Raw genomic sequence first — 24,129 nt, 5'->3', positions numbered from 1 at the left:
GTAGATACCCTAAGTCTTTTTATGTGCAATTGAAATTTTGACTGATATCTGGCTGAGAATAATCATGTGATGAATCAAATTTTGTCTGGCTCCTTGGAAGGTCAGTAATCTTAACTTTGGGACTAGAGCCATGACGTGTTAAGGAGCTGGTCTCGGAAGCCTTAAACATTCCACAAACAAATAAGGAAGGGAGATTGTTGTGGTTACACATAGTAACTTCCACTTTGAGTGAAAATAACATTTATTGTTCCTTGGGATAAATATTGAGCTCTGTTTGGCCTTGGTCAATACATCTTGATATGCATCTCAACAGACATCAATGGGCTTGATTCAACACTCAGATCAATAGCACCACATAAAACTGCTGTAACAAAAGAGAGAATCAAGGCTCCAGATCTTCATTTTATATGCAGTGTAGGATTCATACAAGGTTCATGCGCTTGGCAACATTCAGGGCACACCCGGAGTGTCGTGCAGGAGCTGCGCACACACAGCTCCTCTCAAGGGCATGAACCTTGGAATCTCGCCCAGATGACATGAACCGTGGGAAGCCTCTCAGGACTGGGCTCAAGGCCCGAGAGCAAGGAATGCGGTAGATAGAAATTGGTAAATAAGAATGTTAAACAAAGCCAGTGTATTCCTTTTATCTGTTGGAGAATGTAATGCACGGGGGGAGAGAGAGAATAAAGGGGAAGGTGGAAAGCTGACAGGCAGAAACCTGTCAGCAGACCAGCCGCTTGCTTGCTAAAAGCTGTGTTCCGTCTTGTCACTGAACCACCGCAATGCAGGGAAACCGAGGCACAGCAGTCACATGACTTGACCAAGGTCATTCAACGATGTAGTAGAGAGAACAGAACCTTATACTCCTGACTCTCAGTTTTCCATTCTAACTATTAAAGAAAATAAAACTCCCTCTTTTCATAAAAAATTGACTATTTTGATTAAAAGTGGTAAGTCAATTAGAAAATTGCCACATGAATACTCAGTGAGGAATCCAAGCTGTCAGAGGGAGTGACAACCACTTTAGTGCTAATGTCTTAGTATTATTTCATAGCTTGGTTCTTAAAGGAGCTGGTACTAAGTGCCAGGCTGAGGAGTGAAAATTGTCCCTGATCCCTAGGAGAATGTACTCTATACCAGTCACTCCACTTCACACCTGAACTCTAGTGAGTATCACCCCCAAACCCTTACTGCAGTTTCTCTGCATTCTAAGTGATCAGTTCAGCCCTGGTGTAATGCCACTGATGTCAGCGAAGTTACATGAGAGATGAATCACTCCTCAATCTGCTTCATCTCCGAACCTGTCTGGGAGCAAATTCGCAAACCAGAATTAATTTGGTTTAATTTCTGTTTTGAAGGGTTGAATATTTTTTGGGACGTGGTATAAGGAATCTAGTGTGTTTATTGTGGAGAAAGTGCATCTGATGGATATGACCCTGATTTGATTTTCTGTATTCAGCAGCAGATGTACAGTTACGGGACTTACCACTGAGGGATTTTCATGAGCTATCAGGAGGGAATGAAGGGAGAGGCCCTAGTTGTTTTGAGACCATCATGCTGTTTAAAAAGGATCCCCAACATAAGAAGATAGGAATTGACAGATCAATATTAATCCATCAATTCATATCTTCTGCTTCACTTACAGTATCTGTATCATTACCTGCTGTTTCACAAAAAAACTCCCCTAGACAATTGTGCAGCACTTTACCTGGAGGAAGATTCCTTCCTGACCTGATCCAGTTTACACCATGAAAGCTGCCTGATCTATGCAAATGCTCACCAAATGAAGGTACTTTAATATCAAACTTTGCCTCTCATACAGAACCCACTGGTGAGCCGCTACCTGAGGCATTAGAGGATGGGCAAGGCTGAGAGGACTAATGTGCAGCATACGTGACATGGCAAACACATCAGAGAAAGAGAGAGGATGAGGAAGAGGCAGTCTCAGCTTACCCCCACTGAAGATACCGGATGTCCTAGGTGATGTCTTAGCAGGGGGTGGAGAGAGATATTTTTTTATCTTCGGGTACCTACAGAAGGACTTCATTGCCTTCCAGTTACAGTATCTGTAGGGGAAATGCTAACGTTAAGGACAGACAGCAAATCAAGTCTAACACGTTTGAGGAATACAGCCAGCGATAATGTCCCATTCAGACTCACATTTTCTTTGGAAGGAGGTAAGGCGAGAAAATGCCCGACACCCACCTCTGCACCCCCCTCGCCCAGCCCTAAAGAGAGGGATTTTTACCTTTTCCAGAAGTGTATCAGAACTGGGAAGACATTGAGCAAGGCCACATGATAGAGGCTGCGATCCAGGACCCCTCTGGAAGTTAAATTCCGGATTAAATCTTTCTGGCCCTCAGAAATGTTCACCTGGCCACAGAACAAAGACCACTTCATAAATGGGGCTTGAGGCACGGGTGGCATCCCTACTGGATCCCAGAGAGAAACACCCCTAGTAACTCCACCCCGCCCTCGCACCTTCCAGGATTCTGCATTCCACTTATAGAGCCCTGGTCACAGTTCAAAGGTCTCCAAGCAGGGTCTCGGTTTATTTCCTGGCTAACTAGCCAAAATCCAAAGAAATCCCCTTTCTGCCCCTTCCCTCACCATGCTTTTAAAAGGGATTTAAAAAGAAAGGTGGTTAAAACAGCAGTGTGCCATGGGGAGGTGCACCGTAACAGGGAGGGAGAGTATGAATGATCTCTAGTGAATACAGACTGAAAGGCTCTTCTCTATTGACTGTAAAGCCAGCCACTGTGTCTCAGCCCTGACCAGAGGGGCCCATGTCTAGATGGCCGTTCAGTCACCACGCCCACTCACTCACACTCTCTGGATTACCAATTAGCGTCAGTTGTGAGAGTGGTTTTGGTAACGATGGACACTCTCCATTAGGACCTGGATTGAAGCTAATAACTTACTTTACACAATGCCAAGGTTATCAGAACTGCAGTATGTTCAGCTGGAGCAGATTGAAACCTGGGTCCCATTAGTAATTCCCTGAGCCAGACACCCCCAAGCTCTCAGGCAATGATTTGCAGGCCCCAGGCCTCCCTGGCAGTGAGCATGCAGGGCATGTTACAGCGTCCTACCCGCAGTTTAGGAGGGACTTCGGAGTTCAGGAAGAGTTTGGCGATCGTGGCCACTTTGGTCTTCAGAAAGGTGACATCCCTCTCGGTGTACATCCCCCAGGCTGCAAGCACTGCGGCCGAATCAGCCAGGTGACAAAACCTGCCAGGACAAATGGAAAGGGACGTCTAAGAGAGAAGGTATGGGCGTGGCTGTCTACTCAGACTATGATACAACATGTGGCTTTTAGCTGAGATTTTCTAAGCCACGTAGGGGATTTAGATGCCCACTTCCCACTAACATTCAGCCCCTGCCCTGTGGCACATGCCTTCCTCCAAAGAGAGTGTGACAGGGTGTATACGCCACACTGGTATAGAAAAGGCTAATTGGAGCCAGAGAGTCATGAATACACCCAATTGCACCTGGAGGATGGGCCAGGTCCAATTAAAGATAAAGCCCAGCTGGGGAGGAGCTGGGAGTTACAACGAGGTGAAGAAGCCGCAGTGAGAAAGTAAGAACTCTGCAGTCCCTCTCTGGTCAATAGAGAGGCCTGTGGGCCAAGGGCAGGATTCAGGGCAGTAGAGGAAAGAGGAAACCCAGGGGTGGAGGTGGGGGAGTAGGCCTTGAGGATCCTCTCCTGACATGGGAACACTGGAACAGGCCAGGAGAGAGACTGGGAAGACAGAGGGGTGGAGCAGTCCCTCCAAGGGGAGCTCTGACAAAGAGGAACAGGACTTCCAGGGGGAGAGAAACTGAGAAGTATTGCTCACCACAAGAAATGCAAAGAACTCTACAGAGCCCAGAAACGGGTAGCAGGAAGTCCAAGGTAGGAAGCACTCAAATGAGGAGTCTGGGGGAGTAGACCTTGTCTGCTTCCACAGGGTCCCTGGATTGGAACCCTGAGAAGAGGGAGGGCCTGGGTTCCCATCCTGGCCACTGAGGAAGGTGGCATGATACCTCCATACAAAGAGTAAGGACTCTGGGAAACCTGGAGACAAGGGATGTAAAGACCACGGGGCCTAGAGTCAGGACTGGAGACCTGACCTAAGGACATCAGGCTGGTGTTTGCAGGACTTTCTGCTACCTCGGAAGGGGTGGGATTGGATGTGGCCTGGCCAGAGGGTTGAGTCACTGGAAGAGGCAGACCACCACTAGGCTGGAACAGCTGTCCCGCAGCAGGTGCCAGACCAGAGCCTGCTACACCACACCTGGCCAGCAGTGAGTCTCTCAATGACAGAGGTGGGTGGGGGATACTTTCATGGGGCAACTACACCTCAGCAGAGGGATTGTCTTGTGCTTCCCACTCCTCCCATTGGCCATCGTGACATCCCTGTGTCAAGCTCCAGCAGGAAAATACCGAATGTCAAACCAGGAGCAGCAACCAGTAGTGTGTAACTAGCCCACTCTCTGCAGGCCACCAGCGGTACACGGGTCACAGTTAGGGTAACAAAATGCGGACACAGGCAGCATGGCTTGACTTGTCTGCCCCCCCCCCCCCCCCACAACCTCCTGCCCTGAAGAAACGCAGCTTGTGTCACTGCCATTCCTGTGGTGGCTGGGAGGGTGAAAGTGAGCATTCTTCAGTGTTCTGTTACTGCCGCTCCCTGATCACCCAACAGGTGTCGCTGCAGAGCACTCAGCAACAGGTACTCGTTCACACCAAGACTCCCTTCTGGCTTGTGGAAAGGGGGCTTCTTTGTGCAAAGGAACAGGCCTTTGGGTCTAGTTTCTTTGCCCTGGGAGCAGAGTGCAATGCCTCCCAGCACCACGTCACTGCAGTGTAAGCAACAGATCAGCTGAGTGTCCAGCAGACCAGTGTGCGGTGCCGCTCTGTCTGAGCCAGCCCATCAGGCCAGGGATTTTATCGCTGCAAGACAGGAAAAATCGAAAGGTATTTGAAACAAACAGACGGGGTGGGCATGCTTACTTCTCAATCTCCAGGTAAAAACTGAGGTCGTTGACCAGGAAGTTGATGGAAATGTGCCTCTGGTTAAAGAGCCGGCGCTTCACCTGTATCACCTCCACATCCTCTCCCATGCTGGCAGCCGGCATGGACTGGCGGGGGCTAGACATGGCAATGTTACTGCGCATGGAGCTACTGGGCAAGTCTGAGTGAGGACAAGGGAAGACCTGAGCAACTCATCTCCCTCAAGCTCCTGCAACCCAGATGTTGGGTAAATTGATAGACAGTGTGAGCATGAGACAACGAGATGACAGGGCCAGCACTAATGGGTTTGAGCCACACCTCATTTCAGGCCCATGTGTGTCTCTCTATCAATTTACCCAGTCCCCCGACAATGCAATCTTGTACCCTCACCCCCCCCTAAAGTGCTCTACTCTTCTGTCTACAGTTTGCTGCTGGTGTCTCTGGCCCTGTAATCCTCAAGCTGTACACTTCCCCCAGTACACACAGGGCTCATCCAGAGCCCTTATAGTTCACATTACTCTCTAATCCCCGTACCTCTCCTGCCCCTCAGCACTACTCTAAATCACAAGGAAAGAACTTACATAGTGCTACACCCTAAACCATCACATGGAGGAAATACTCACAGCTGAAGCCAGGTACTAAGTCACTGCACAGACTTACTGAACATACAAGAAGCAGCTGGTAGGTGCTGTCTTCAGCTGAGTTGAAAATGTAAGGTGTAGGGAGCTTCCAGGGGGGTTATGCAGTACAATTACTGCTTTAAACATTTTGGACCTGATTTTTCATTATAGTGCCCAATGGGTGCCTAAAGTAGGCTGCCCATCTCCTCACACGGGTGCTCAAATAGCACGAGCTGCATAAAATGCCACTTTGAGTGGCCAGCTGCAGAGCTGCCTGCCCAGGTTAGCAAATGAGATTTCCCCTTCTCCAGTGGCTAACTTCCTGCTGGGTGGAGCAGATTCTCGCTATGGCGAGAACAACACAGCTGCTTCACTCCCTCTGAGCCAGCTGGTATCCTGGCCTCTTATATGCCTCCAACAGAGAACCCTCGGGTAAGAAAATGACAGCAGGGGACAAGCTGCCAGGTTTCTGCTATTGCCTTCCCTAAAGTCTGCTCACCCCAGGAGACAACAATGGTAGGCAGGAGAATGAGCGGGATGTGGACATACTTTCTTTTTGATTTAGGAGCTCTCTCCGGAGAAAGTCCTCAAAGTCTTTGCGGGATTTCCAATTGTTCATCTCCCTCCTGAACTTGCAGATGCTCCTGATGAAAGCCTGGAGCACGAACCACACTCTCTTCTGTGGGCAATGTGCATGGAGAGAGTCAGCCTATGTACAGCACTGGGAGAGGAAGCAAGGCAGGGAACAGAGGCAGTAAATAACTATGGGCCTGATGGGAATGCCTTCAGTCTAATTATCCTGATTATTCCCTGGGGATCTGTGCCCAGGTAGACCTGCCACTCTGAACTAATGCACCAAAATGCATCCCCACATTAAGTGGAATTACTGACCCCACTGAGCCACAGTCATTGCTTTTTGAATGTCACTGGGCTTCAGTCAGAACCCTAGGGGATGCTGACGCTAAATGAATTTCCTGATGAAAGTCAGTGGGGCTCTGCATGGGCACAGGGGTTTGTTTGCGCAGATGAGCTTATAGCCCAGGGGCTCTACACATTAACTCTCTCATTTTGGACAAAGACAGTTTGTTCTGCAGCCTCGCATGACCCCTCAGCCCACTGGCATCAACACATCCACAGAGAAAACAGCCCCTCACCACTCTCGGGCCTGTGCTATGGGATCTAGCTGGGGTGTCAGCAGGCGGAGTGCAGGCCATCCTTACTTACCAGCTTGTCCGTTATGAAGGATCCCCTCCCCTGCCTCGTGACAAAGTGAGTGTCTAAAATATCGCTCGCAGGGTACAAGTCTTGGTACATCTTAAACCTGCCAGGATGGGAGAGTATTAGAGAAAGCAGTGGCAACCAGTCAGTCAGTAAAGCAATGGACTTCAATGCTAAGAGGAGACTGGCGTGAAGGCAGAGACAGGGAGGAGAGAGGTAGTGGGGGGAATGGCTGCCCCAGTCCCAGAATGCTGGGTGACCCTGGATATCGTTTCTATTGCTGCAGTGAAACCTGATGAGGAGGGTGAAACTGATCATCCTCTGATCCCCTCCTCACCAGCTTCTGCTGCTGCAGGGGGCTGCTATTTATGGGTAACCCCAGCAATGCAAGGATCAGCTCAACCTGCCCCTTATAATATATCACAGACACACTTGTGTATGAAAAGTTATGAGCCACCCTGCTGTCCTTATGCAGGTAAAACCCTTGTCGGCTTCAATGAGAGCTGTGCCAGAATACAGACTCAGCACTCTGGCCACTGCTTAGGTGTATCCTCCTACGGAGTATGTGTGTGTGTATAACCTCCAGCAAGCTTAGCAACAATGCCACGGGCCTCTCAGGAAGTGTGATGGGGCGTCCACCCCTCACAAGGCTGAAACAAGCTAAAAGGGGCCAATTAACCTTACAGGCTGCACCTGGAGGAGAGCCAGGGATAGATAAAGCCTAATGGAAGATGAAGCCCAGCTAGGCATGGGCAGGCTGGGCTTGAGTAAAGCCAGGAAGCTGAGAGCAAGAGGGGGCTGCAGGGAGGGGCTCTGCAGTCACTCCCTAGAGAGAAAGGAAGTTGCCTAGAGACAAGGAGGAGTTCGAGGGGGAGTGTAAACCCTGGGATCCTGTCCTGGACTACAGACTCTGGCAAGAAGCTGAGAGGGGGGAATAGGCCCTGGGAGTGGAGGAAGCTTGGGCTGGTAAACCCAGAGGTGGGCCAGGAGATAGAGAAGTGAATTAGGAAGGAGCCCAAGGAAACAGCAACAGAGTCAGAGACTGCGTAGACTGTGGTTGTTAGGCACAGGGTCCCTGGGCTGGAACTCATAGTAGTGGGCAGGCCTGGGTTCTCCTACCAGCCATTGGGGAAGTGGCACTGGACCTGGACTTGGCCTGAAAGACTGACTGACATGGCATATGGACAGCTTGTCCAGTGGGACTTTAAGGCCCCAGAAGGGGAGGACCAAATAGTGACCTGGCTGTAAGGCTGAGTCACTAAGAGGAAGCACCCCAAGTCCCAGAGAGATAGAGAGGCCATGGTGCAGGTAACTGAGGGAAAGGGGCACCAGACCAGGCAAGAGAGAATCCCCAGACCCAGCCACAAGGAGGCAACCTGGGGTGAGTGTACCCCGTTAAAGTGAAATGAGCCAGGACTACTTACCATTTCTCTTCCATTGCTTTCAGGACAAAGCTCTGTGCTCTGAATAGCATGGAGCTGGTGACCAGGCTGGCCTTGGGTATATCTCTGATGATGGAAGCTTGGCACTGCAGCAGTTCCCCTAGAAAAGACACACAGTCACCTCCTCTCATCTGCACCAGACATTCTATCATTTTAAGGACCTCCTGAGCCATCCATGAATTTGCATCCCTCGTGTTCACAAGGTCCAGGAGCTCCATCACCATCACTATCCCCTCCACCACATTTGCCCAATACATTTTCCCTCCTTCCTTGGCATTTTCCCCTTTTATAACATCACTTTTTAATCCATGAAGAAGTCTGCAGGCCACGTAAGTACCAAGGCACCTCACACACTTTGCAAGTGACACTACTGAGCTCAAAACATCTAAAGAAGATACAGTAGGGAAGAATAATTTCCTCCACTGCTAGAATCACAGGGTGAAATTCTATGCAGGAGGTCAAACTAGCTGATCATAGTGGTCTCTTCTAGAAATCTGTGTGGCAGTAAAAGCAGGAACCTCAGGAAACAGTGAGATGAAAATTAGAGTCCCTGAAGAGCAGATGCCCCACTGGTTTGGGCAGTGAGAGCTGGCAAGGTCCTGTGCACTCCGCTGCAAGCTGGATCTAAATCTTGCTGCAAGGTCCCTGGATTTAGCAGCATTGTGGCACAGCAGACTGGAAATGCCTACTGACAGGCCAGACCTTCTGCCTCCACTAAAGTCCCGTTGTGGTGCTGGAGTGATACAACAACATCGTAAGCCAGCCCTAGGTAGGGCAGCTGAGGATGCTCCCTGTGGTCAAGAATCCTCACCAATTTGTGTACAATTGTATCAGGGAGAGTAGCAGCTCCACCACAGCCTTGCTGTGTGCCCACGTATTCCCCATGCTGGAGTAAGTGGGCAGTGCGCTGGCTTCCCCTCCCCTACCAATGCACCAACCAGTTGAGGTGGTGCAGGGGGTTGTCCTACCTTGCTGTGGGCAGGCCCAGCAACAAATTACTATTTCCCTCCCACCCTGGCGCAATAGGGAAGTCGGGAGTGAGTTGTACCCCACGGGTGTCTGCGGTACAATGCATGTCCGGGCCACTCCTGGGATGGTGAGCTTAGGCGCTGCCCTTTGCCCAGAGAAATCACTCTAGGGTGGGGCATCCCTTTCCCTTGTAACCTTAGTGGGTGGCCTAGATCACATTTGCCTTCCTGGGTAGCTGAGATCTGTGGAGTAGGGAGTCTGCGTACCAGCAGGCACTTTGTTGTGGAAGAAATTCTTGAGGATACTGTTGATCAAAGCCCTCTGAGCCTTGGGGTTGGACTCGGCGCTGAGCTTCTCCACCGCCTGCCAGAAGAGCAGTGGGGCTTCGGCGTTATGTTGTTTGAGGAATTGCCTGAAAAACTCCAGGTGGCCGGGGTTGTGCAGCACTTCCATGAGATACCTGGTGGGGAGGAGGCACTGGGTGAGGATGCAGCACTATGGCAGGGCACTGGACCCTGATCAAGAGCTGGAGCCCTGCGCCCACATCTCCATTGGCACAGGGAGTTTTTGTCAGACTCCCAGTGATGGTGAGAGGGTAGAAAGCTTGGGGACCTCAGCGCATGGGATCTGATGAAGGCACTGGCAGAGTACGTCTTCTCTGTAACAAGGGAAAACAGATGTGTGCCACCTACCCAGCTACTGATTCATTGAGAACCACGCGACCAGATGAATCCACCCATCACTCAACAGCATCAGTGGAATTTACCACACCTGGCTGCCACCAAAGGGAGCAACTGAGCCAAATAGTGCCCTGGGTTACACCAGTGTAAATCCTGAAGCCTGTGGAGTCATTCTGGATTTACACTGGTGTACCAGACAGCAGAATCTGACCCAATGGCTCTGGGCCTTTCATGCTTAACAGAAGATCCCAACCAGAGAACTAAGGTGGGAGCAAGGTTAATTTCACTAGACTTCAGCTGTGCACTTGAAGGCATCTGCCCTGACTGCCTTGGAACCCACAAGTGATCAGCAGCACCCAGGCCATATACTGGCCCTTGTGCTGAAGGAGTATCAGCTCAGCAGGGAATCAAACTAGACAGGTATGAGAAATAAATGAATGAGGGGAGGAGGAAGCTTTATTAATGATGCTCAACAGTTCCAACTGATGGGTAACTAGGAGTGATTCAGCCCTCCAGGCTGAATTGGATGTTTCCTGTACAAGTAGATGAGATGTGAGATTGCATATGAGGGTGTGTGGGGGGAGTGGGGGATACAGAGTTTCTTCCCCTCCTCCCCACATTCCACTGCCCAGATCCCAGCTATATCAATGTCTCTGTCTGAGACAGCCCTACTCTGAGGCAGGTGGGACTGCTTCCACAGGAAGATGAATCAGATGGCAGGTGTTTGGAGGGTTAGAAAATGTGACGCCAGAGAGAGTGGAGGTGGTAAAAAGGAGAAAGCTCCATGACGCATGGTGCTGTACCTGGGTCTTAGAGAGGGCTTTTTTAATATGAGGATCCCCTTCCTCATGAGGGACAGACTTGTCTTGCTCGAGCGAACAGTCTTCCTCACTTCACATTCAAGATCGAACGCTGTTACAGAGAGAAGAGATTTGGGCCCATGGTTACTGGGAGCCATGTCGCAAAGAGCACAGACTTACTCAGCCTCCAGGTGGAGGAACCCAGAGCGAGCCTGTGCTGTGGGAGTTTGTCACCTGAGTATGGCCAGGTCCCTTTGGGGTTGGCTGCTGGGAAGTGTTCCTTGTCCCTGAACTCTGGGAAAGGGTGCTGGAGTGCAGGCCTTTCTGGGGGGCCAGGACTCTCCTCTCCCACTTCCTTCTGGAGATGATCACCTGAACCACAGGAAGCAAGTAGGTGGACCTCTCCTCAGCCTAATCCTCTCAGGGTGCCTTCTGGGCTCAGTCCTTCAAGGTTGTGTCTGCTGTTCTCTGCCCATGAGTTTGTTTTAAGTCTGCCGTGGTTCTAGCCCCTCATAAGCACTCACCAAGGGAGGGAAACATGCGGCAGAAGAGCTCATAGTCCTCGCTTAACAGCTCTACAGCCATCAAAGGATTCCTGAGGGTCAGCTCCTCGAACGTCATGCTCCTGTAGTCTGATGGGGCAGAGAGAAAAGGGGTTGGACTAATCACTCATTCCGCCTGTGGTTACCAATCAGCCTTGGGAAGGTGCTTGAGGAAATAATTCATGGTGTTATATCCACAGGAGTGCTAGTCTTCCCACCCGCCCCCCTGATTCCTTCTCCATCCTGATCCTTTGACTCACCACTGTGATGAGCAATGACCAAGACAAGTGGTCCACAGAAACTCAGGCTTCACCAAAACTGCTTAATAATGACAGGTTTAGTAACACTTGGCACTTTCCAAACATTACTGAAGTCTCCCAGCCTCCCTTCAAGATGTGTACTGCTGTTCCCAGTATACAGATGCAGTCGATGAACCACACGGGGATTAAATGGCTTTCTTCAGGTCACACAGTGAGCTAAATTAATCCAAGGGTCTACAACAGCTTTCGCCAGCGTAGAATCTTGTGCATGGCTCTAGGCAGCAGAAGTCCACTGGGCGAGAGCATGTGGCACTGCCACAACCTCCCCTCTGCTAGGGGGCCAAGGCAGTCCAAGACGTGGGATGAAGCCAAGGCAACTGGCCATGGGTTTCCGTGCATTCCTGCTGCGGCCTCCACCCGGTGCAATGTCCCAGGATGGTGCAAAGAGGCACAGTTTGCTCCTCCTGTCCCAGCATGAGGGGATCTGATCCAGTGAGTCATTGTCAAAGCTGGAATTACAACTCAGGCATCCCTGATCTCAAAGCCCTGCCCCTATTCCATACTCTCCTGGGCATATCATATGGGCTCCCACTCCATATGTACCTTCAGACACCCTACATAGTGGGAGACGTGTATCGTCAAAATCACCTTTCACCAGATCACCATAGTGGGGTGACATCTCAGCCAAGTTTGAATTGTCTGCCATCTCCCTCTGAGCTGTGTTCAAATAAAGGGTCACAAAACATGACCCACATGTATTTTTCGCCACTCTTTGTAGAGAAAAGCTGAACAAAGAAAGACTGCAAAAAAGGTTTGCTGTGAGGCTGACTCCAGGCATGGAAAATTTCAGCCCCAAGTATCAAAGTTCAAGGTGGCTGCAAGCAACAGAGCTTGTCCAAAAAATGCAGAAAAAATGTTGCTGAAAGTTTTAAGACCTTTTTTTGCAACACTTTAACTCTAGAAGCTGGTTGGAAGAACAGCCACCATTTTTGCAAAATAATGTTGTCAACTATTTAACGTTTTTTCCAACCAATAAGCAGCTGAAGAAGGTCTGCTAGAGGGAAACCACTTTTTCCAGGTTCCCTATAGGGATCACTGGAACCCTGCCTACACTGTGTATTTCATTCTTCCTCTAGCTTGACATGAGTGCCTCCCACTCAAGTGACTGTGTCCAAGCCCCCAGAAGAGACTCCCTTTACCTGTCTTGCGCACAACAGGCTCCAGTTCAACCTGGATCGATCCCCCTTTTGTGAGATCCTGAGTGGCTATGAATCGCCAGTGCTCCTCTGAGAGTGTCTCGAAGTCCCTCACTCCATATAAGGCTTGGCTCAGAGTCAGGGATTCGTTTATCCTCTTGGCCAGCAGAAGGTGTTCATCTTTTCCATAAGTCTCCTCTTCTCCCACAGGCTTCTGGACCTTGCTCCTCTGAGACTACAGCCAAAAGAGTGGAGAATTATTGCTGGAGCCCAGATGACTTTCTCAAAATTGCTACACTAGAACACACCGGCAGCTTCTCCACTGGCGCGAGCACCAGCTGCGTTGCACAGCTAGTCATGCTGTGCTTAAACGCGAGTGGTTGTTTTTAGTGTAGGCAAGGCTCGGACAGTTGCTGGTGCTGGATGCTTATATTGCAGTAGCACACAGAGGCCCCATTGTGCTAGGTGCTGCACAAAGCAACAGTCCTTGAACCAAAATGCTGATGATGTAAATATGCAAAAGAAACAAAGAGTGGGAGAAAGGGTGTGCTATAATCCCCATGTCTTACATGAGACACAGAGAAACCACATGATTTGCCCCAGGTCACACATGGAGTCTGCAGCAGAGCCAGGAATTGAACCTAGGTCTATTGAGTCTGGTGCCTTAACCACAAGACCACCCTTCCTCTCCATTATGTAGGGGAAACCCTCATAATGCACCTAGTTGTATAATAATATGGAGGACAAGGTAGAGGATGTGTCTTCCTGACAGCAATTGATGATCCGGATGTGCCCTGAAGCATGAGAATTGTTAGCCCTTGAAGTGTAGTCTAATTTAGAGTATCCAGTAAGTAACATAAAAAATGCTCATATCATTCAGACACTGGCACACTCATGGCATTTTATTTAACTCATGGAACAAAAAGTGCTATTGGGAGAGAAACAGCCCATCCCTGTGATTGGCTGAAACTGCTGATGCACTGCATGACACCATGAGCCCAATTCTGCCCTCCTTTACGCCTGTGTGACCTCATTGGCTTCAGCAGAGTCTCTCCCCTTCCCCATGCAGCCAAACTATATCCTTCAGGCCCTGCTGCTGGCTTCAGGTTTGGGCTCTTAACCATTAAGTGAGCAATTTGGATGCTTCACAAGGCAACAGGATTAGAATGTCCTTTACCTGAAAATTTTAAGATATGCCCACAAGCTGCCTGACCTATCCCTGGTGCTACTCCACCAAATTCCATAGCATGACACCAAGGATTAATTTAGCCCAGTTGCTTCATACCCTGCAGACCTCAGGGTTTTAGCACCGGCTGAAGTGCTAATTGAATTCATGGGCCAATTCTGTGATCTGAAAGATAATTTCCCTGTCAGGGGATACTTAAGTACCTGGCTAATTAATTTACAACCATTAGAATTAATAAGGGCCAAATTTTTAAAGGTATTCAAGCATTGCTTTGCTGAGTGTTGCAAGGTCTAACAGGGTTAGGATCCTAAATGTCATTTTTAAAGGGACTTAGGAACATTGGAGCCTAAATCCCATTGACTTTGATGCTTACACACTCTGTATATCCCACCTGGTGCCTGGCTGCATCTTTAGGTACTCAAATACCTTTGTAAAACTGGCCCAAGATCAATATTTTCAGAAGTGGCCATTGGTTTGGGGCACCCAGCTTAAGAAAACAAAGGTCTGATTTGCAGCCAGACACGCTAAGCACCCAAGGAAAGGGCGGCTGCAGGTGCTCGGCACCTTTTAAAGCCAAGGCCCAGGTGTCTCAGGTTGGAACCCAAAACCGAGACACTCGAAAGGAGACATCAGTTTGCAAATGTTGGCCTCCATTAGCAGGGTGGCCCATGTGGGTTCTGCAGGAATCCAAATAAACCTGGATATTTTAGCACTTCTGTTTGAAAGTATGTTTTTCAGAGGCATTCTTGCCTCAAGGTGCCATTTACGGGGCTGGTATTCCATGAGATCTGATCTTCTTGTGGAATTTCAACCACCGGTTCAGAGCAATGCCACGGGAAGAGGGGAACTCATGTAATTTGGTTCCTTAAGGCAGTGAAAAAACATGTGAAAACCATAAACACAAGTAAAGCACAGTTAAAACTGCTAGCTGCCCCTCCCATAATGAAGGCCTTTATTGGCTGCAGGGTCGCCTGTCTGTGTGTGCAGACTTTTTTCTCTTTGTGTAATAATGGCAGCACCTGCTATAAGCAAGGGAAAAGAGGTGGGTCCTTAAAGAATGTATCAGTTACTCACTGTATTTCCTACCCCTGGTTTGTGTATGTGATTGGTACCTTGTTGTGTTTCCTGCCCAGACAGGTTATTTTTTTTGCTACTCTTGGGTAGTTTTTGGTCAGGCAATTCTCCGGACAGCTCTTTCAAGGCCTCTTTCAAGACACCATCAATAGGCTGCTAAATTTCAGAGGTTAGTTTAAAGAATTCGGGAACGCTGCTCCAAAGAGCTGGAGAGAGAGTCTTTTACACACACACCTACATGCACACACAGCAATATTCACACAAACCCTTCCCCAGGTGTGCACAGTCATTGTATGCTCAGAACACATGGGTATGCAGTGCACAAAGGGACACAAACATCCTCAGGCACACCGGCCAGGGGCCACCCTTCCAGTCCCTCAGCCGCATCACAACCTCCTCTTACCACAAAATGAAGAAAGGTTTCATCATCATCAGCAAGAAAGTCATCGTAGAAGAAGCTCAGTATCTGATAAGGCAAAAAGAACATGCTTTGTAAGCAAGCATGCTTTGTAAGCACATGCTTTGAAAGCTCTCAGCTTTCAGTTTGCCAGGGAGTGCTTTGAAAAACCAGTGTAGTGCTGGGAATAGTGCTGGACTAATACCCTCCATGGATGCAGGAGTCTATTGCAGAGCCATAAAGGACAGCCCAGGTGGCCCAAGAGTGGGTTTGCCCCACACTACCCTGTCCATATGCCTCAACGCTGAGCTGGAAGGGCCATGCCTAGGGGGAAAAGGGAATTCATTCTCGGTCCTTGGCTAAAGGGCCAGCTGAAGGGTGTTTTCAGTGACGTAGACTGGGTTAAGCCCATCAAGTCATTTTGCATAGGCTACCCAATAGCTATGGTTATAATGGCATTCAGTCACAGACTACATCACACTGAGAACACCAGCCTCAGTGTGACAGGATCCCTAGCACAGTTTCCCACACCATCCAGCCCCCTGGCTCACATGTCTTTATTGGCTGGGCACGCTGACTAGTGAGCTCCCCACTCACCTCTACCTGGTCCACAGAGCAAGAGCTAAGGTCTTGGAATCAGACCATGCGGAAGGTCATTTTTAACTTGAGGCAGCACTACCTCTCCCAAACAGAGAATAACATCTGCTGCATCCTTGGGGAATTCTGATTCCTGACCAGACAGTGTGCAGCATGGTGTGCTCTTGCACCTCCACTCTCCTTTCTCTGCCTCACCTCTGAACTGAAGCACCATCCTCATTAAGTAGGCCTTAAGCTGCTTTTGCAAAATCTACATTTGGGCTCGCAAATGGGTAGCTGCTCATCTAAGTACCCATTTTGCACGCCCCAGTTTCTGTTTGCAGGTGTAAATCAGGCACAACAGCTGCCTATGCAAGTTTTGTGAGCAAAATGTAGGTGCTAACCTTTGAAAGTTTAGCCTTTCGTGTTTCTGGGAATAATCCCTCCTGGAGTGTCTGGTTCAGAGTTTGACCTCGTACAATGGGACCTTAGAAGTCAGAAGCTCCAGGTACTGTGTTTGCATGTGTCCCGTGCACATTGTAAAGGGATTGTCAGGCACCAAAGTACTCAGTTTTGCAATGTTACAAATGACTTCCATTCATGCATAGCAGCAGCCCAACACTTCTGAGAATGTCAATCACACTTCCCAGCATTAGCATCATGGCAGCATTTCCTACCTTGCAAATCTCTTCCTGTGCTTTTAATATCCAAGGAATGACCTCTCCAGAAGGCAGAAGATCTTGCAAGTTCCTGAGAGTGTTCGGCTTCAGGGGAAGGTGCTGGCGGTTGCTTTCTGTTAAGTAGATCTCACATATCCTTTCACCCATCAAATGGCGCAGGAGGAAGCTGCCTTCTTTGCTGGAGCTCAGCACCATGTGCAGAAAATCCTCCAGATCGTGCCACAGATCCAAAAGATGAGTCTCCACAGCATAGTTGTTGCTCTTCAAGAACTTCCCGAAGGGACGGCCAGCGCAGCTGTCGGCATTAAGTGCCCAAGGAAGGAAATCCAAAGAAGAAGAGGATTTGACTATCTTTTTCAGGGCTAGCAGTGAAGGCAGCTGGGCAATGGGTGTAGAAGTGTGTACATCAGAGAGGCTTCTCCTTTTGCCAGTCTCCTCCAGTTGAAGAGGCAACTGGGCATTAGGGCTGGGTGTTTTGAAAGAAGTGGCCTCTTCCATATCTTTAACAGCCCTTTCTGGATGTTGTGCCCACACAGAAGTGTTTCCCAGGGCATCCTCTTTTGGAGGTGGTTGCTTCGTGTCTGTCAGACTAGTTGCACCCCAGTCTGAACTTGGCTGCCCCTCAGGCTGCAGCCTATGTCTTCTGTGTTTCTCTGTTTCTTGAGGTTGTCTTCCACAAGTTACGAGATCCCAGATCTGCTTCTTGGCTTTTTTACTGGAGTACGGCTCTGACATAGCCCGGCTGTTCCTAATACTCATTGTGTGTGCAGGAGACACTGCCTTCTCCTTTGAGCCCACCTGTAATAAACGCTCTTGGTATTCCCACAACAAAGGCTGGCAGGCCTCCTCCTTCTCCATGTTCAGCTTGCAATGAATGAAGAAGTTAGGGAGCCAATAACTTTGGATCTTAAACAGGGCTACTTTCTGCATCTCGCTCAGGATCTCCCTCCTGGTGCTGATGTACTGAGGGTGCCAGCCTGAGATCTTCAACAGCGACTCTGAAAAGGGCATGGAGAATTGTAAAAAGTAAGGGCTTAATACAGAGCCCACTGAAGTCAATGGCAGTCTTTCCGCTAACTCAGTAGGCTTTGGATCAGACCCTGCAAGAGTAGGTTCTTGAGAAGTGATGAGTAAATACGGCAGGGGAGAGAGGAGTCCTACAGACTGCACAGTGCTCCCCAGTCCATTATTTCGTATTGCAAGCTGCACATACACAAAGCTATTGCAAGGATGTCTAATTTTAATGACTTTTTTAAAACTTGGATTCTTGATTGTGGTTTATCTGTTCCATGACAAAGCAACACATGCGCTGTGGCCGTTTTTGTATACGTGCACAATCCCGGCATACAGCATGGCAGTCAGCAAGCAAAATAGCTCACTGCTTCCAGCCACACGACAATGGTTTAACACAAGGGGAAATAACAGCAATAATAATACTTTGCATTGTAGAGTGTTTTGTAATCCACAGAACTCAAAGCACTTTATACAGGAAGGTAGAAGTGCATTACTGCCCACTGTTTTCCAGATAGGGTAATGCAGGCACAGGGACTAGCAGTTAAGTGACTTGACCTAGGTCACACAGTGACTCAGTGGCAGAGTCAGCAGCAGAATGCAAGCTGACTGCTTTTCAGCCCTCTGCTCGGTACCTCAGACTCCGGCTGCTCCACATACACCTTCATCTAGAAAGGGCCCAGTGGCAGGGTCATAACCCCACCAGGGCTTTCTGTGAGTTAACGTCTTAGATTAGCTTGACTACTGTACCAGTTTGATGATGGGCCGCACAAGCCCTCACCCTGGCTGAGGTGGAATAACCCTCTCAAAAGGATGTTAGGACCAGTCAGTCTCCAGTTTTTCTCACTCCTGTGTTTGCCCTCTCTGCTCCACCACTTTCCTTCAGTTCTGCTCTGGAACAACTCCCCTCCCTTGGGTAAGAGAATGGATTTCATTTCCATCTCCCATCAGTTCCAGTCTCCACCACTGCTCCTCAAGCCTGAGCAGGTGGAGGGATGGTCCTCTCTGGGGTGAAAGAGGTATTTGGTCTATGGGGGGTGCGTGAGCCCCCTGTTTGGGGAGGCTAGTTCCTGGCCCTCCCCCTTTGTCCCACCCAAGCCCCCAACCATGGCCGCAGGAGCCCCACCTCAGCCACCCTGAGTCCTGGCCCATCATCCGGCCAAACTGCCCCAGCCGCCTCAAGTCCAAGGCTGCAGGCCAGCTGGCCCCAGCTGCCATGGCTGGCCTGAGCCCTGGGCCACTGGCCCACCTGCCCCAGCCATTGAGAGTCCCAACCTACCAGCCTGCCCACCCTAGCCCCAGCCCCAGTGCCTGCTGGCTTTGGGGGAGAGGCTGAGCGAGGGTGGGAAAAGGAGTAGCGTGGGTGAGGCCATGGGGGAAGAGCGGGATGGGGGAGGGTGCTTCAGGGTGGAGCATGGACGGGGCCATGCCTGGCAGTTTGGGGATGCTGAGCCTCCCCTAGCCTATGATACCAGCCGTCCATGATTTGGTCACATTGTTCATTGAGTGCTGGTATCTCTGGAACTATGAGATCTCTAACCAAGTGATACTGATGTCCATTCTGCAAGGTGGAGCTGTACGAACTGACTCCATGCTCATCAACTCCCTAGTTGTAAATACAACCCCATGTTTCCATCCCCAGCTCTTCAAGCCAGGCGTAGGGTGCTGGACATGACCAGAAAGTGAACAGATGCACTGAAGTCTTGTTGCTCTTAGAAGTTCGGCTTCTCAGTCTCAAATTCTCCTTACCAATGGTCATGCTGCAGAGGGTGACCACTGTGGAGCCCTCCTGCAAATGTGTGGCCCTCAGCACTTGGAGCAGAGACAGGTAGAGATCTCGCTGGGCAACATCTGACTCGTCAATCTCCAGGATCCTTTCTGCAGCAAGCCAGAACTTTGTCAGCTCTTCCCCTGTGGGTCAGACACACAGCACAATGGTTAATGGAAGGGAAAGAATGAGAAAGTGGGGAGAGCGTGCAGGAGAGACATTCCCTGAAAGCATTGCTGATGAGACAGGCAGGTGCTATTCTAAAGTAGAAGAGTTCTACTTTAGTAGAACTACTTTAGAGGCCCCGCCTTAAAGTTACATATCCCAATGTCCAGATGCAGTGATTGCCACTCTGCACAAATGTATGGCTACATAGGGAAGTAGGGGGCAGTACGAAGGAAGCTCTCTATGGTCACCTGCCATTCCTTGGATGAAAGAACGAAAGCGCCACATTCCCCTGCTACCGCTAATGCACTTTTCGAGCAGCCATTGATCTGCACTCTTCCATTTCAGCATCTCTGCTGCAAGAGAAAGTGAAAGACATCACATCAGAAAGTACTCGAGCATGTGCATGTGCAAACACATCCCTATGCTCGAATACTTTCTGATGTGATGTGAAATTCCAGTAGACCCCTCTAGAATCCTTCAAGTGATCTTTGTTAGTTTCTGCTGGAGGACCAGCAGTGCCAGGAGCCAGCAGGCCAATGGACCCTGGCCCTGTTCCAAAACCTAGTTGCCAGCTGGAACAAATAAGAGCCAGTTGCAAATGCTCAGCTGGAATTCCCACTAGTGATACCCAGCACATGAACATATGGACATGTAAAAGCACACACATGCCCTCCACACCCTGCCATCTCCTTCTCTGAGTTAGCCCCTCCCCGCTCCCATTTTTTATCTTAACTGGGGCTTCCCTTCAAATCTTCCTGGTGTTGAACATTAAACCTAGGTTACAAGAAGAAGCCTGAGATGCAGAGGAAAGATCAAACTGGTGTGAACTTTGCTCCTGTTGGCTTTATAATACAAGATGAACATGGCTCAGCTATCTTTGCAGCTCTTCTGATAATGACATTCTGATTCTGAGCTTTTGTTGAACCACATGGACCAAGTTAATCCATGGTATAACCCAAGTTTATCCAGGATGTCTGGACCTTGCGCTGCAATAGCCACCCAGGCAGAGCAGCTACTTCCCCACCTGCAGGGAATTATGTGACTAGCACCAGCTGGGATAAAAGGCTGGAGCTCAGCCAGAGAGTGACTGCTGCCCGGGAACCTGGGGAGGACTGCACCAGCTGCAAAGTGGGAGGAAGCAGTGCAAGGAGCCAGAGCCTCCAAGGACAAAATGCTAGAACCAGCTGCTCTTTGAGAGGGGCCTGGAGGTCAATGAAGGTAGGAAGTGGCCCCAGGAAGCAAATCTTACCTGCTTAGTACAGGGTCCCTGGCTTAGAACCTGGAGGAGAGGGAGGCCCTGGGTTCCCCTCCCTGCCTCCAAGGAAGGGGATGTGAAAGCCTGCCTGATGCAAGAAAACAAGAACTAGTGATCCCGGTATGGGGCTAAAGACTTGGCATAAGGTCATTGTACTGTTTGTTTGTTAGGCTCTCTATTACCCCAGAAGGGGTGGGATGACAAACCATGTGGCTGGAGGGCTGAGTTATGAGAATGGACAACCACTACAGGCTCAGAGTGGCCATCAAACAAGGGCCACCAGAGTCCAAGAGGCTTCTACACTGTGCCCAGTCATTAGAGGTGTACTGGCTGGTGGGTGACCTTTCTACATCCAATGACTGCATTAAATATTGGCTTCCCTGGAGTTACACCAGATTAATCTGGCCCTATGTGGTTGTGCCCCATGAAACACCAAGAGGATCCTGTCTGCCTTTCTCCCATTTGTCTTCACTTTCAACAGCTTTCCATTTCCCTGGTAAACGGGCTGTTGTCCTCATGTTTTGGGGTAAACACTATGGCCCAGATTCAGACCTGCCGCAACTATGACACAGACTGGCTGGTTCACAGGCTAGGACGCTATTTTAGAAGCATAGGACACGGCAGACAAGAAATAACGCACCAATAAGCCTAAATCAGGGCTATCTCCTGACCCACCAAACCTACTATATGTCACTGGAACAGTGGGACCCCCAAGGGCATATACCATTTGTTTCTATCCAGGATCGTTCAAAAGATATCATTTTTAAATGGTTGCTGCTCCTTCAGATGAGGAAAAAACCAGGTCACCTCAGGACATTTATAAGAGAGGATTATTTCAGCATCTCAAGCATCATGGTGGACAGCCCACCTTTGGGTGCAATTCCCATCAAGATTTTAGGGAGAAATTGACTGGCTGGTGACTTTAATGGGAGTGTGCAAGTTAGACTTGGGTACAAGTGGTAAATGATTTTAAATGCCAAAAAAAGGTGTAAGTGGTGAGGTGGGCAACTTGCAGCAATTTAACCCTCAGTCGTGGGCGTGCAAAAGGAATGTAACTTATGGAGAGGGGGAAAGGAGGACTGGAGCAGAACAACCAACTACAGCAAGTCCCTTCACTTTGTTCTGTGCTCTTCTGATATTTGCTTTTTCTGCTCCATGTTTCAGGGTATCATTTGTTGCAACCCTTCTGCATGCTCATACTGTCAGAGTCCCCTTCCTGTAACCACGGTTTATAGACCAAAATAGCCTCCTCAGCACAGTGTGACCTCGCAGGCATCGTAGGTGTGGGGCCACGCTAGTAGAGGTGGAGTAACTGCACATAAAAAATCACGACTGCACCACTGCTCATGCCCATAGTAGCTGAGTGACTCCTAGAGGAACTGCCAGCAAATTCTCTCTCTCTCCAATATCTGCCTGTTTCAAGCCTGAGAGGAGCTTGAAAAGTAGAAGGAATACGATCTTTTTATGTGTGAATTGAACACATTTGACCTGGAATCACTGAGGCAGAATAGAGTCCTCAGGTGTTAAGGCCAGAAGGGACCAGGCTGACTTCCTGCATAACACAGGCCATAGAATTTCACCCATTGAGTCCTGCATCCCGTCCACCGCGTCTGGTTGAGCCAGAGCCTTGCTTTTGGAAAGACATCCAGTCTTGATTAAAGACCCCAAGACTGAGAAGTCACTGGGTTCCAATGTAAGTTGTTACAATAAACAATGCCCCTTTTGAGCCTTTTTCCCGTTTACAAATATTTTTCCCCTGCACAAATGAAACCATTTACAAAAAATGCAACCATTTTATAAGCACGATGACCTAGTCCAGAATGCGTCTCCAACTCTCCAAACCTCAGTCAGCATGCACCAGAGGTGAGCACCTTAACTGAACGGAGTCAGGGTACAGCACTGCTGACGTGTGAAATCCTGCCCTGCATTAGAATGTTTGTACTTAAGGTCACCTCTGCTTACCTGCCTCCTTGGATCTAATGAAACTGAGAAGCTCCTGACAGAGAATGTAATGAAGACACAAGTTGGTTTTACAGAAGTGCGGCAGCCGGTACTTTTCCATCCAGGTCAATAAGCCTTTGTACTTTGGCACCTGTATTCCCCCCAAAGATTGATTAGACTGTGAGGAATGATCTATCCCTGGTGTAGCTCCATTGACCTCATTAAATGAGAACCCATTAGGGCTAGGGGCCTGTAAGACTCCCAGGGCTCAAAGCCTGGTAGGACTTGTTTTTCATGACCTTTTCAGAGTAATGAACATTTTGTGGGACTTAAACCCCATTGATCCCAATGGGGTTACACCTAGGGGGACAGGGATTTGCTTCCTGTCAGTGAAATCAATGGGAGGAAGAGGTGGTGATGATGCAGCTGGAGCATCGGGGAAGCAGGGTCCCCAGTGAGAACAGCAGGGATCAATAGTGTCAAAGCACAGGCGAATCCTGCTTGTAGCAGTGGAGAGGAGAGACCCTGCAGGAGGTGGCTTAGGGTGAAGGCTCCTGGTTTTGCCCTATCCTGTTTAAGGATGGAATGTTCTGCTCCACACTGTTCTACCGAATTCAATGAAACTTCTGCAGATGGGCCCTGATCCTACTCCCCCTCCCCGCCCCAAGTCAATGGGAGTCTTTCCATTGACTTCAAGGGAATTTGGATCAAGCCCCATGGAACTTCCCCAGGATCAGGGCCTTGATCACTTGTGCTCCTGATTGTACCCAGGATTCACAAAGAACATGATTCCCTATGTTAAAATAAATCAACGGAATAAACATGAGGAGGGGACAAAAGGGAAGGAGAGTCAGCCTTGGAAATCTTAAACTCTAGTTGTTCTGCCCATCCCTGTTGTAGAAGGTAACAGCCCTCCACTGCATGCTAAGAAGGTTATTGCCTCACCAGGGAGCATGGTAACTCTGGCCACAGGAACCACTGGCAAATGTTGGCCATGTAAATGGGTGTCTGGCCAAAGACCTGTGAAGAAAGAACAGGAGAGAAGTGAGAGAGATTGGGGTGTGGGGGAGGGGCTGATTAGTGGAGTCAATAACTCCTCCTGGAAAAGCCATCTTTCCTATAGACAATCCTCACCACTTATTCTTCCAAGTCATGCAGAGTTCATCCAACCTTTCTTGGTAAGCAGCAACACTCCTCAGACACAATTATTATTAATACATGAAATAGCTGTTTAAAACCAAAGTGATGCACCCCTCCCTATAGTCACTGTTCTCAGTATGTGGTCTGTGATGTATTTGTATTACAGCGGGGCCTAGGTACCCTAGTGTTTTAGTGTTGTATGTACAGTGA

At 49.3% G+C, this 24,129-nt stretch overlaps 1 protein-coding gene across 1 annotated transcript in view; it reads right to left on the bottom strand.

Annotated features, from left to right (window-relative positions):
- RGSL1 (regulator of G protein signaling like 1) overlaps nt 1–24,129 on the bottom strand; it is a 33,557-nt gene that overhangs the window by 3,634 nt on the left and 5,794 nt on the right. Inside the window, 18 exon segments of the mRNA XM_074962023.1 lie at nt 1,954–2,066; nt 2,249–2,373; nt 3,093–3,231; nt 4,997–5,177; nt 6,166–6,295; nt 6,841–6,937; nt 8,259–8,376; nt 9,512–9,705; nt 10,729–10,837; nt 11,250–11,357; nt 12,727–12,958; nt 15,387–15,449; nt 16,634–17,634; nt 19,397–19,559; nt 19,730–19,780; nt 19,782–19,936; nt 22,801–22,930; nt 23,725–23,799. Of these exon segments, the coding sequence (XP_074818124.1) occupies nt 1,954–2,066; nt 2,249–2,373; nt 3,093–3,231; nt 4,997–5,177; nt 6,166–6,295; nt 6,841–6,937; nt 8,259–8,376; nt 9,512–9,705; nt 10,729–10,837; nt 11,250–11,357; nt 12,727–12,958; nt 15,387–15,449; nt 16,634–17,634; nt 19,397–19,559; nt 19,730–19,780; nt 19,782–19,936; nt 22,801–22,930; nt 23,725–23,799 (3,184 nt within the window).

Source organism: Natator depressus, chromosome 8 (genome assembly GCF_965152275.1).
Source record: "Natator depressus isolate rNatDep1 chromosome 8, rNatDep2.hap1, whole genome shotgun sequence".
Lineage (NCBI taxonomy): Eukaryota > Metazoa > Chordata > Testudines > Cheloniidae > Natator > Natator depressus.
The sequence above is the reverse complement of the archived record's forward strand: the minus strand, read 5'-3'. Positions and strand labels throughout refer to the sequence as shown.